We start from the raw sequence: 13284 nt of genomic DNA, 5'->3' as shown, positions 1-13284 counted from the left end.
TGGAACCCAGAATTGCAGAAAAATGGCGAAACCAAGGTAGCCGAGCTGGCCCGATTATTAAGGGCGAACTCAGCCAAAGGCAAAAAGGACACCCAGTCATCCTGATCGGCAGAAACAAAGCATCTCAGATTGGTTTCCAAGGTCTGATTGGTTCGTTCGGTCTGGCCATTAGTCTGAGGATGGAAAGCTGAGGAAAAAGACAAGTCAATGCCCATCCTACCACAAAAGGCTCGCCAAAACCTCGAAACAAACTGGGAACCTCTGTCAGAAACGATATTCTCTGGAATGCCATGCAAACGAACCACATGCTGGAAGAACAATGGCACCAAATCAGAGGAGGAAGGCAATTTAGACAAGGGTACCAGATGGACCATCTTAGAAAAGCGATCACAGACCACCCAAATGACTGACATCTTTTGAGAAACGGGAAGATCTGAAATAAAATCCATAGAGATATGTGTCCAAGGCCTCTTCGGGACCGGCAAGGGCAAAAGCAACCCACTGGCACGAGAACAGCAGGGCTTAGCCCGAGCACAAATCCCACAGGACTGCACAAAAGTACGCACATCCCGCGACAGAGATGGCCACCAAAAGGATCTAGCCACTAACTCTCTGGTACCAAAGATTCCAGGATGACCAGCCAACACCGAACAATGAACCTCAGAGATAACTTTATTCGTCCACCTATCAGGGACAAACAGTTTCTCCGCTGGACAACGATCAGTTTTATTAGCCTGAAATTTTTGCAGCACCCGCCGCAAATCAGGGGAGATGGCATACACAATTACTCCTTCCTTGAGGATACCCGCCGGCTCAGATAAACCCCGAGAGTCGGGCACAAAACTCCTAGACAGAGCATCTGCCTTCACATTTTTAGAGCCCGGAAGGTACGAAATCACAAAGTCAAAACGGGCAAAAAACGGCGACCAACGAGCCTGTCTAGGATTCAAACGCTTAGCAGACTCGAGATAAGTCAAGTTCTTATGATCAGTCAATACCACCACGCGATGCTTAGCTCCTTCAAGCCAATGACGCCACTCCTCGAATGCCCACTTCATGGCCAGCAACTCTCGGTTGCCCACATCATAATTTCGCTCAGTAGGCGAAAACTTCCTGGAAAAAAAAGCGCATGGTTTCATCACTGAACAATCAGAACCTCTCTGCGACAAAACAGCCCCTGCTCCAATCTCAGAAGCATCAACCTCGACCTGGAACGGAAGAGAAACATCTGGCTGACACAACACAGGGGCAGAAGAAAAACGACGCTTCAACTCTTGAAAAGCTTCCACAGCAGCAGAAGACCAATTGACCAAATCAGCACCCTTCTTGGTCAAATCGGTCAATGGTTTGGCAATACTAGAAAAATTGCAGATGAAGCGACGATAAAAATTAGCAAAGCCCAGGAACTTTTGCAGACTTTTCAGAGATGTCGGCTGAGTCCAATCATGGATGGCTTGGACCTTAACAGGATCCATCTCGATAGTAGAAGGGGAAAAGATGAACCCCAAAAATGAAACCTTCTGCACACCAAAGAGACACTTTGATCCCTTCACAAACAAAGAATTAGCACGCAGGACCTGAAAAACCGTTCTGACCTGCTTCACATGAGACTCCCAATCATCTGAGAAGATCAAAATGTCATCCAAGTACACAATCAGGAATTTATCCAAGTACTCTCGGAAGATGTCATGCATAAAGGACTGAAACACTGATGGAGCATTGGTAAGTCCGAATGGCATCACTAGATACTCAAAATGACCCTCGGGCGTATTAAATGCAGTTTTCCATTCATCGCCTCGCCTGATTCGCACCAGATTATACGCACCACGAAGATCTATCTTGGTGAACCAACTAGCCCCCTTAATCCGAGCAAACAAATCAGATAACAATGGCAAGGGGTACTGAAATTTAACAGTGATCTTATTAAGAAGGCGGTAATCTATACAAGGTCTCAGCGAACCATCCTTCTTGGCTACAAAAAAGAACCCTGCTCCTAATTGCGACGATGACGGGCGAATATGCCCCTTCTCCAGGGATTCCTTCACATAACTGCGCATAGCGGTGTGCTCAGGCACGGACAAATTAAACAATCGGCCTTTTGGGAATTTACTACCAGGAATCAAATTGATAGCACAATCACAATCCCTATGCGGAGGTAGGGCATCGGACTTGGGCTCATCAAATACATCCCGGTAATCAGACAAGAAGTCTGGAACCTCAGAAGGGGTGGATGACGAAATTGACAGAAATGGAACATCACCATGTACCCCCTGACAACCCCAGCTGGACACCGACATGGATTTCCAATCCAATACTGGATTATGGGCTTGTAGCCATGGCAACCCCAACACGACCACATCATGCAGATTATGCAACACCAGAAAGCGAATAACCTCCTGATGTGCAGGAGCCATGCACATGGTCAGCTGGGTCCAGTATTGAGGCTTATTCTTGGCCAAAGGCGTAGCATCAATTCCTCTCAATGGAATAGGACACTGCAAGGGCTCCAAGAAAAACCCACAACGCTTAGCATATTCCAAGTCCATCAAATTCAGGGCAGCGCCTGAATCCACAAACGCCATGACAGAATACGATGACAAAGAGCAGATCAAGGTAACGGACAGAAGAAATTTTGACTGTACTGTACCAATGGTGGCAGACCTAGCGAACCGCTTAGTGCGCTTAGGACAATCAGAGATAGCATGAGTGGAATCACCACAGTAGAAACACAGCCCATTCAGACGTCTTTGTTCTTGTCGTTCAACTCTGGTCATAGTCCTATCGCACTGCATAGGCTCAGGTTTAATCTCAGGTAATACCGCCAAATGGTGCACAGATTTACGCTCACGCAAGCGTCGACCGATCTGAATGGCCAAAGACATAGACTCATTCAAACCAGCAGGCATAGGAAATCCCACCATGACATCCTTAAGGGCTTCAGAGAGACCCTTTCTGAATATAGCTGCCAGCGCAGATTCATTCCATTGAGTGAGCACGGACCACTTTCTAAATTTCTGGCAATATACCTCTATCTCATCCTGAGCCTGACAAAGAGCCAGCAAATTTTTTTCTGCCTGATCCACTGAATTAGGCTCATCGTACAGCAATCCAAGCGCCAGGAAAAACGCATCGATATTACTTAATGCAGGATCTCCTGACGCAAGAGAAAATGCCCAGTCCTGAGGGTCGCCACGCAAAAAAGAAATGACGATCCTAACCTGTTGAACTGGGTCACCAGAGGAGCGAGGTTTCAAAGCCAGAAATAGTTTACAATTATTTTTGAAACTCAGAAATTTAGTTCTATCTCCAAAAAACAAATCTGGAATAGGAATTCTCGGTTCTAACAAAGAATTCTGAACTACAAAATCTTGAATATTTTGAACTCTTGCCGTGAGCTGATCCACACATGAAGACAGACCTTTAATGTCCATTGCTACACCTGTGTCCTGAACCACCCAAATGTCTAGGGGAAAAAAAAGGCAAAACACAGTGCAAAGAAAAAAAAATGGTCTCAGAACTTCTTTTTTCCCTCTATTGAGAATCATTAGCACTTTTGGCTTCCTGTACTGTTGTGATAGGCAATTCAGTCTCACAATGGACATAGCGGTCAGAGCACATACAGTGATCTGACAATAACCCAAAATAATAGAACGAGCTCTGAGACGTGGGAACTCTGCAGACCGCAATCCCTAATCCTCTCCAAACAACACTAGAGGCAGCCGTGGATTGCGCCCAACTCTGCCTATGCAACTCGGCACAGCCTGAGAAACTAACTAGCCTGAAGATAGAAAATAAGCGTACCTTGCCTCAGAGAAATACCCCAAAGGAAAAGGCAGCCCCCCACATATAATGACTGTGAGTTAAGATGAAAAGACAAACGTAGGGATGAAATAGATTCAGCAAAGTGAGGCCCGACTTTCTTAACAGAGCGAGGATAGGAAAGATAACTTTGCAGTCTACACAAAACCCTAAAGAAAACCACGCAAAGGGGGCAAAAAGACCCTCCGTACCGAACTAACGGCACGGAGGTACACCCTTTGCGTCCCAGAGCTTCCAGCAAAACAATTAGACAAGCTGGACAGAAAAAATAGCAAACAAATAGCAAGAAGAACTTAGCTATGCAGAGCAGCAGGCCACAGGAATGATCCAGGGAAAAACAAGTCCAACACTGGAACATTGACAGGAAGCATGGATCAAAGCATTAGGTGGAGTTAAGTAGAGAAGCACCTAACGACCTCACCAGATCACCTGAGGGAGGAAACTCAGAAGCCGCAGCACCACTCTCCTCCACAAACGGAAGCTCCCAGAGAGAATCAGCCGAAGTACCACTTGTGACCACAGGAGGGAGCTCTGCCACAGAATTCACAACAGTAGAAGCTGTGAAGGTCTTGTGTTCAGTCTTATTTTATCCACCAGTATTAGACACTGAATCGAAAATGTATTAGACACACTGACACACTCACATCTGAAACAAATTAGACACACGCTACAGAGAAAAAATGGCATTCCTTGTTTGTAGGTGCATGGATTGAGTCCCAACACGTTACCGATAGAAAGTCCGGCACTCAATCAGGTGAATTTATTTATAACATGAAGAAAGTGTACAAAACGTTTTTGTTTTCTGGTCTCTACAGCGACAGGAATTTCAACCCTGCGGACTACAATAGGCTCTCTCTCCCTAGGCACAAGCTTTTGCTTGAAGCAAAAAGAGCTGGATACGCATGTACTAGATGTTTTGAATCTTATTGAACCATTTAGTGTTTAACGACCGAAACGTTTTGTACACTTTGTTCATGTTGTAAATATATTCACCTGATTGAGTGCTGGAATCTTGGACCTTCAATTAGACACATGACCGTGAGTCAGCGTAACGCTATGTGCACACGCTGCGGAATGGTGTGCGGATTTTTCCGCACTGATTTTGGTAAATCTGCAGGTAAACCGCACTGCGGAATTACTGCGGTTTTTGTGCGGATTCCTATTGTGGAGCAGGTGTAAACTGCTGAAGAATCTGCACAAAGAATTGACATGCTGCGGAAAAAGCACCGCTGCGTTTCCGCGCATTTTTTTCCGCATCATGTGCACTGCGGATTTTATTTTCCATGGGTTTACATGGTATTGTACAACACAAGGAAAACAGCTGCAGATCCTCTGTGTCAAATTACATAAAGTGGATTACAATGAGTCATGCAGCAATTCTATTCAGGGGTACCAGCTTTTTCCACTAGGTACGTGATCGTGAGTTTTCCTTACTTTCCCGCCTTCGCAATTCTCAGATCTTAACCCTGTAAAGCATCTCTGGGATGAGGTGGAATTGGTTGTTCAGAGAATCTCAGCACCTCCAGCTAATGTGCAGCAACTGCAAGAACCTTTACTGTTGGCATGGGCCGGGAATTCCTGGGGCACAATCTCAGCACCTAGTGGAAACTAACGCTATTAATGACTGCCATTGTGAATACTAATGTATGCCCAATGTGCTACTAGATGGGTGTCTCTAGTAATGTGGCCATTCAGTGTATGTTTTATATCTGGTGGAGATGTCAGGATAAAGCTGATCATAGACATTAGATGTTGTCTGGATCTTCTCAAAATGTTCTTGTTATCGAGACTGCTGGTTTGAAAAAGGAAAGAACAGGTTGTACTTTCTTTTATCAATGTTTTTCAAAATCATTTCACCAACATCTTCATCTGACTGACTTACAATTTTTTTTTTTTTAGGGTGAAGATCTGCCCCATATTAATACTACAGAGACATATGTGAGGGGTGAAGAGCGGTGTAAAGAGGAGATTCCTATAGATAACAGCACAGGTGAGTAGTGACCACTAAATGCCGAGAAGTCACAAGTTCTATTGAGTCCCTGGTTGTAGACTAATTATACCTAGATGTTCAATTTTTGGGGGGGTGCAGTGGGGTAAGATATATTGAATTCATTAGGTGACACTTAGTGAATTTGACACATCCCCTAAATGGCTCTCGCCTCTGTTTGCCTTCACAGAAATGGTACAGTGGCATATACACTTTTTTTTTTTTAATCAAATAGATTTTTATTTATTATAAAATGCAATAAATATTTAGCAATAATACATGTGTTTTTCAATTCCCCCCCCCCCCAGCATTAACCCCCCCTTTACCCATTCCACCACCCCCTTCATCCCCATCACTCCCCCCTTTCCCACTTAGACAGCTCACGTCCTTCTTTTAACATGTCTTGTAGCATTATATATACTTTAGTATAATATAATGTCCTTCACTAAGAATATAAATTCAATTATTTTATAGGCAAAACCTCCTCGGGCCTATTTTCCCTTAATCTCCTAACCCAATTCCAACCAAGGCGTCCACAATTTGTCATACAAAACCATTTTCCCTCTTTTCTGATATACTCCCTTTTCTAAGGCTATGACATTCCCCACATACTTCATGTATTCTCCCCTCGAGGGAGGCTCCTCTTTCATCCAATTTCTTGCTATGACCTTCCGAGCCATGTATAGCAGTCTAGCGATTGCTATTTTCAACGTATTATCTACAATTATCTCATCCACATATCCCAGCACGCACACCACTGGTTCCCTTGAAATTACACATCTATACGCCCCTTCTATCCGGCTGAGAACCACTAACCAAAAAACAGTCAACCTCGGACACGACCAGAGCATGTGGAACATTCCAGCATTATTATTCCTACACCTAGGGCATTCCGAATAGGGTCTAAACCCAGCTCTATGTAGAACATCAGGAGACCTATATACTCTGTGTATAACATAAAGCTGAGAAAGTCTATACGGCTCATTCATTGATAGCTTTGGTACCCATTCTAAAACAGATTCCCATGTTTCATCCTCCAAGCGACCCAACTCTTTCCTATTTAGCCCTCGCCCCAAACGGATATCCCAATAAGTAAGTATGGAGTAAGTCCTTATATAAGGAAGAGATAACACCCCTCGATGTCCCCGCTCCGCAGATATATTCCAATAAGTCACTTTGGATTTTGAGGCAATCCCCCTATTCTGAGCCACAAAGGCATGTCGAACTTGTGCATATTGATAACCCTGGATGTCTCGAGGCCATACTCAGACTGCAGCTGGGAAAAGGACTTCAACTCCAGTCGCTCTAAAATCTGATAAACATATCAAATCCCTTTAGCCTGCCATCCTGATATACATCCCATTGCCAAAAATTCTGGTAAATTATTATTAAACCATAGTGGAGAAAACCTGGTAAGACAAGTGACCCCACGAATATGTTTGACTCTTCCCCATATTTTATATATCAAAAGCAATGTTGGATATATTTTTCCAAGGGAGCCATCCTCTAAACACTGTACCGCCGGACTTCTTTTGGTAATCTTTTCTATTAAGAGTTGTACCCCGTTGGCAGACGTTGCCTGCTCCCAGCCCTTTAAATGTTGACATTGGGCCGCAAGGAAATATATCTCAGGATTAGGCAAGGCCAGACCCCCGCATCTTTAGGCCGCTGAAGCGTCTCCAACCTAATTCGTGGGTGCTGTCTCCCCCACACCAAACTTCTAAATAATGAGTTGATCAGCTTGAATTTCCCACGTGGTATCCAGATAGGTGAGTTATAATAATAATAATTTTTATTTATATAGCGCCAACATATTCCGCAGCGCTTTACAAATTATAGAGGGGACTTGTACAGACAATAGACATTACAGCATAACAGAAATACAGTTCAAAACAAATACCAGGAATGAGGGCCCTGCTCGCAAGCTTACAGACTATGAGGAAAAGGGGAGACACGAGAGGTGGATGGTAACAATTGCTTTAGTTATTCCGACCGGCCATAGTGTAAGGCTCGGGTGTTCATGTAAAGCTGCATGAACCAGTTAACTGCCTAAGTATGTAGCAGTACAGACACAGAGGGCTATTAACTGCATAAAGTGAATGAGAACATGATGCGAGGAACCTGATTGTTTTTTTTTTTTTTTATAAATAGGCCACACAGGGATCGTTAGGTTAATGCATTAAGGCGGTAGGCCAGTCTGAACAAATGAGTTTTTAGGGTACGCTTAAAACTGTGGGGATTGAACAATTGAATATTGTATGAACAACATACAATATTTTAGGCATCAGAATCATTTTGATAAGATTAACTCGACCTACAACAGACAAATGCAGCTTAGACCAAGCCCCTACCTTAGCCTTAAGAGTTTCCAGTATCAGTGTCAGATTCTTATGCAAGTAATTTGTAATCGGCAAAGAGATTAGTATCCCCAGATTTTTGAATTGGTCTGCTATTGTAAGTCTACCCCCTTCCGTAGAATCACCCAGCTCACCCCCACATCATCCACCATGAATAAAATTGATTTATTACAGTTTATTTTTAGTCCTGATAGAGAACCAAATCCTTTGATGAGCCGCATAGCACTGCTCAATGAGTCATGCGGGTCTCCCAGAAACGGCAGTATATCGTCAGCGTAAAGCGCTATCTTCTCTTCTATCGACCCATATTTAAACCCTAAAACCTCGGTGGACTGTCGAATTTTGGCGGCCAATGGTTCCACGGCCAGAACAAACAAAAGAGGGGAGAGTGGACACCCCTGTCTCGTTCCTCTATGCAGCTGTATCGTGTGAGAAAGCTCGCCATTCACTCTCACTCTAGCTGATGGTTGCTCATATAACAGCTGAACCCAAGACACAAAATGTGGGCCAAAGCCAAAACAGTGTAATACCTGCCACAAGTACCCCCATTCCACACTATCGAATGCCTTATGGGCATCTAAAGAAGCAATAACTCTATGCCCACCGTTATCAGCCCCCAGTTGTAAATTCAAAAAGAGTGTTCTTAGATTCACTACCGTAGACCTATCAGGCATAAACCCAGACAGATCTGGAAGAATTAATTTAGAAACAACACCTGTTAATCGGGCCGCTAACACCCCAGCCAGAAGCTTAACATCTGTAGTAAGTAGAGAGATTAGGCGATACGATTCAGGCCGTCGCAGATCTTTATCTTCCTTTGGAATTACTACTATTATGGCTTCCCTCATGGAAGCTGGCAAGGTTCCCTTAAGCTTGGCCTCCTCCAAAACCACTCTTAATCTGGGTAATAACACCTCTTCCATCTCTTTATATATTTCGGCTGGTAGCCCATCTACTCCTGGCACCCTACCTTCTTGCCATTGCCCTTAAAGCCCGACTTAGTTCTTCATCAGTAATAGGGCCCTCCAAACTTTCCCTATCCTCCTCACTCAGTCTAGGCAAGGCGATGCCCTCTAAAAATGCCAAATTGTCTCCCTCCAATGGGACCACACCAGAGGAGTACAGATCCGTGTAGAATTCCATAAAGACCCTTAAGATCTCAGAGGTCTCCGATACTTTCATATCATTGTCAAGTTCCAATGAATGCATGAATGGTGTACTCCTCTGAGCAGAAGCCACCAATGACAACATATGTCCAACTACCTCCCCCTCGTAGTAAAACACCAGATGTTGGAACTCTCTCTTCCTCTCTGCCCTCTCCACTAGAATTTTATCCATGCGGTTCTGGGCTTCTTTTAGCCTTTTTCCAGCCTCAGGAATACCCAGTGTAATCAAATCATTTTCAGCAATTCTCAGCCTTTCCCTCGCGTCATTCTTCACCTGCATTGACCGACGTTTACATCTACTAATATCCCTAAACAGCAGCCCACTCAAAAATGCCTTCATAGCCTCCCAAATGGTAAGTATATCCACACTACCCTCGTTAATCTCAAAGAACTCCTCTACCTCTCGCTGTATGGTCTCCAAGCTCACACTATGCAACCAGTTAGGATGAATTTTCCACTCTCCCCTTTGTCGCGCCCATGTCCCCACCGGCCTCAACTCCACCTCCAACGGATTATGATCCGAGAACGCCCACGGCAAATACCTTACTTCCCCCACCAAAGTGTCAAACATGTTATTCCCGAGAGCCATGTCTATTCTAGATAGCGCATCATGAGCCGGTGAGTAGCAAGAGTGTCCCCTCTCCCCAACGTGTCTTACTCTCCACAGATCAATCATACCGATCTGTCGCACACATGTTCCAAATGCCTTAATATGACTTTATAACACCCTGTCCCTGGACAGTTGCTGGTCAAGAGTGGAATCAGATGTGTTACTGTGTATATACTATACGTTCACTGTGGAAGAGCCCAATAACCTGCCTAGTAGCAATAGTAGCCATTGCCTTGTTTATCATTTGTACCGTAAGTCACTTGTGTGACTGTCCTGACAATTGGTGGGATTAGTAGTGTCTGCTCCTGAGAAATTCGTTGCAGCGATGGGATATCTTTGTGGTCTCACTGACATTGGTGAGATGCGGAGTGCTTATTCTGCTCCAATGTGCTTTGCTCTGTATTAGAGTGCTTTAACTTGTCAGACAATGTATGAAATGGAATCTCTTAATACAACTGAGTACAGATCACTTTTGAGTCTCCTGTGAACACGTAACTGAAACCGATTCATGGCACACAGTGAAACATGAACCCTGAAGATGGCTATAATATAGAAGTAACATTTTGAAATGACACAACGTGGTGGTCAAACACTATAAACTATTAGTCCCTCTTTTGTTGTCTGTTGTCTTAGGCTCCTTTCACACTAGCGTCGGAATCTCCCCGTCGCAATGCGTCGGGGAGAGATTCCGACGCTAGCGTTTGCTGCATTGCACAATGGAGGCAGCGGATGCATTTTTCCGGCGCATCCGCTGCCCCATTGTAAGGTGCGGGGAGGTGGGGGCGGAGTTCCGGCCGCGCATGCGCGGTCGGAAAAAGCGGTCCGTCAGGAGAAAAAAACGTTACATGTAGGATTTTTTTCTCCCGACGGTCCGCCAAAGCACGACGCATCCGTCGCAACACGGATGTGAAGTGTGCCAATCCGTCGCAAAAGCGTCGTCAATAGAAGTCTATGGGGAAAAACACATCCTGCAAGCACTTTTGCAGGATGCGTTTTTTCTGCAAAACGACGCATAGTGACGGATTTAAAAAAACGCTAGTGTGAAAGTAGCCTAAGTCTGTCTATAATAGAATTGTATTACAGTTTGAATGGAAATGCTACATAATATATAATATAAATATATAATACCAGTGCAATGTTACTGAAAAATAATAAAATATTTTTTATTCTTGGCAGATGATCGTACCAAGAGCTCAGATGGATGTCCGATATTTTTAGATTTTCCAGCAAATAATCTCGGCATCACACCAAAAACTTGTGAAGAACACGTAATTATACCAGCTATACCTCAAGACCTTCCCAGTAAACATCTGTCATCTGATCCTTTTCAGAAGGTCCTTTTTTCTGCTTCATCAAAGACAAATATGAAAAACAAAAGTAACAGAAGGGCTGTTGAACATGAATTAGCTCAAAGAAGGAGGAAGCCATTTTCATGTTCAGAATGCGAGAAATGTTTCAATACTAAATCAAGGCTTGTAATACATCAGAGAACTCACACAGGGGAAAAGCCTTTTTCATGTTCAGAATGTGAGAAATGTTTTAGTCGGAAAGCAAGTCTTCTGGTACATCAGAGAAGTCACACAGGGGAGAAGCCTTTTTTATGTTCAGAATGTGGGAAATGTTATTATTCAAACTATTCTCTTGTTAAGCATCAGAGAATTCACAGAGGCGATAAGATGTTTTCTTGCTCAGAATGTGGGAAATGTTTTGCCCAAAAAGCACTTCTTAATAGGCATCAGAGAATTCACACAGGAGAAAAGCCTTTTTCATGTTCAGAATGTGGGAAATGTTTTAACCAAAAAGCACATCTTATTACACATCAGAAAATTCATACAGGAGATAAGCCTTTTTCATGTTTAGAATGTAGCAAATGTTTTACAGATAAAACAAGTCTTGTTTCACATCAGTTAAGTCACTCAGGCAACCAGACGTTTTCATGTTCCGAGTGTGGGAAATATTTAAAAAAAAAATCACTTTTAATCCGGCATCAGAAAATTCACACGGGGCAGAAGCCATATTCATGTTCAGAATGTGGGAAATATTTTAACCAAAAACATAACCTTATTAGACATCAGAGAATTCACACAGGTGAAAAGCCTTTTTCATGTTCAGAATGTGGGAAAACATTTTTAAAAAAATCCGTTTTGATTAGGCATCAGAGAACTCACACAGGGCAGAAGCAATATTCATGTTCAGTATGTGGGAAATGTTTTAACCATGAAGCATGTCTTAATAGACATCAGAGAATTCACCCAGGAGAGAAGTCTTTTTCATGTTCAGAATGTGGGAAATGTTATAATCATGAAGCACTTCTTAATAGACATCAGAAAATTCATACAGGAGAGAAGCCATTTGCGTGTTCAGAATGTGGGAAATGTTATAACCAAAAAGCACTTCTTAATAGACATCAGAGAAGTCACACGGGAGAAAAGCCATTTTCATGTTCAGAATGTGGGAAATGTTTTACAGATAAATCAAGTCTTGTTAAACATCAGATAAGTCACACAGACAACAAGACATTTTTATGTTCCGAATGTGGAAAACTTTTTAAACAAAAATCAGTTTTAATTAGGCATCAGAGAATTCACACAGGTCAGAAACCATTTTCATGTTCAGAATGTGGGAAAGGTTTCAATACTATTTCACATCTTGTTACACATCATAAAACGCACACAAAAAAGTAGCCATTTTCTTTAATTGTTGTATTGGCAAAATGTAAAAGAAAAAATACAGGTCATGTTAAAGTGTCCAAAAGAAAGAGAAAACACTTTAGAGCAGTACATGATTATTAAAAATGTACACAATTACCTTTGACCAATTGTTATTGAAAACTAGTTAGCATTCAACTAATAATGTTGTACATGAACAATGTGTATAAAATATTTTACACTACAACTGCAGCTTAAAATGTTTGACCTTTTTCCATCCTATTTGATAATGACAATGGAGAGATGCTGCTATACATGAGGTGCTGAAGTCATCATCCAAAGCTCAGCTTGTCTCATTAACCCCTTAACGACTGCCGATACGCCTTTTAACGGTGGAAGTTAAGGGTACATATTCCTCAGTGCCGGAAATAAGTGTATGGTGCTCCCCGACGTCGGAAAATCTCCGAGGTCTCAGCTACCGGGGGTAGCTGAGACCCAAGAGAACATGATTTGGATCGCTTTTTTCTGTCTCTGGTCTTGTGATCGCTGTTATTTACCGAATAACGGTGATCGCAAAAAAGTCAGATTTCCATTAACCCCTTCAAGACCCAGCCTATTTTGACCTTAAAGACCTTGCCGTTTTTTGCAATTCTGACCAGTGTCCCTTTATGAGGTAATAACTCAGGAACGCTTCAAC

At 43.0% G+C, this 13284-nt stretch overlaps 1 protein-coding gene across 1 annotated transcript in view; it reads left to right on the top strand.

The window, feature by feature from the left end:
- The window catches only part of LOC138666993 (zinc finger protein 585A-like), a 166182-nt gene extending 153348 nt beyond the window's left edge, over nucleotides 1–12834 (top strand). The window contains exon 8 of the mRNA XM_069755205.1: nucleotides 11524–12834. Coding sequence (XP_069611306.1) covers nucleotides 11524–12623 — 1100 coding nt within the window. The 3' untranslated portion in view covers nucleotides 12624–12834. The remainder of the gene's footprint in view (nucleotides 1–11523) is intronic.
- Nucleotides 12835–13284: the final 450 nt, after the last annotated feature.

This window comes from Ranitomeya imitator, chromosome 2, assembly GCF_032444005.1.
Source record: "Ranitomeya imitator isolate aRanImi1 chromosome 2, aRanImi1.pri, whole genome shotgun sequence".
NCBI lineage: Eukaryota > Metazoa > Chordata > Amphibia > Anura > Dendrobatidae > Ranitomeya > Ranitomeya imitator.
The sequence above is the reverse complement of the archived record's forward strand: the minus strand, read 5'-3'. Positions and strand labels throughout refer to the sequence as shown.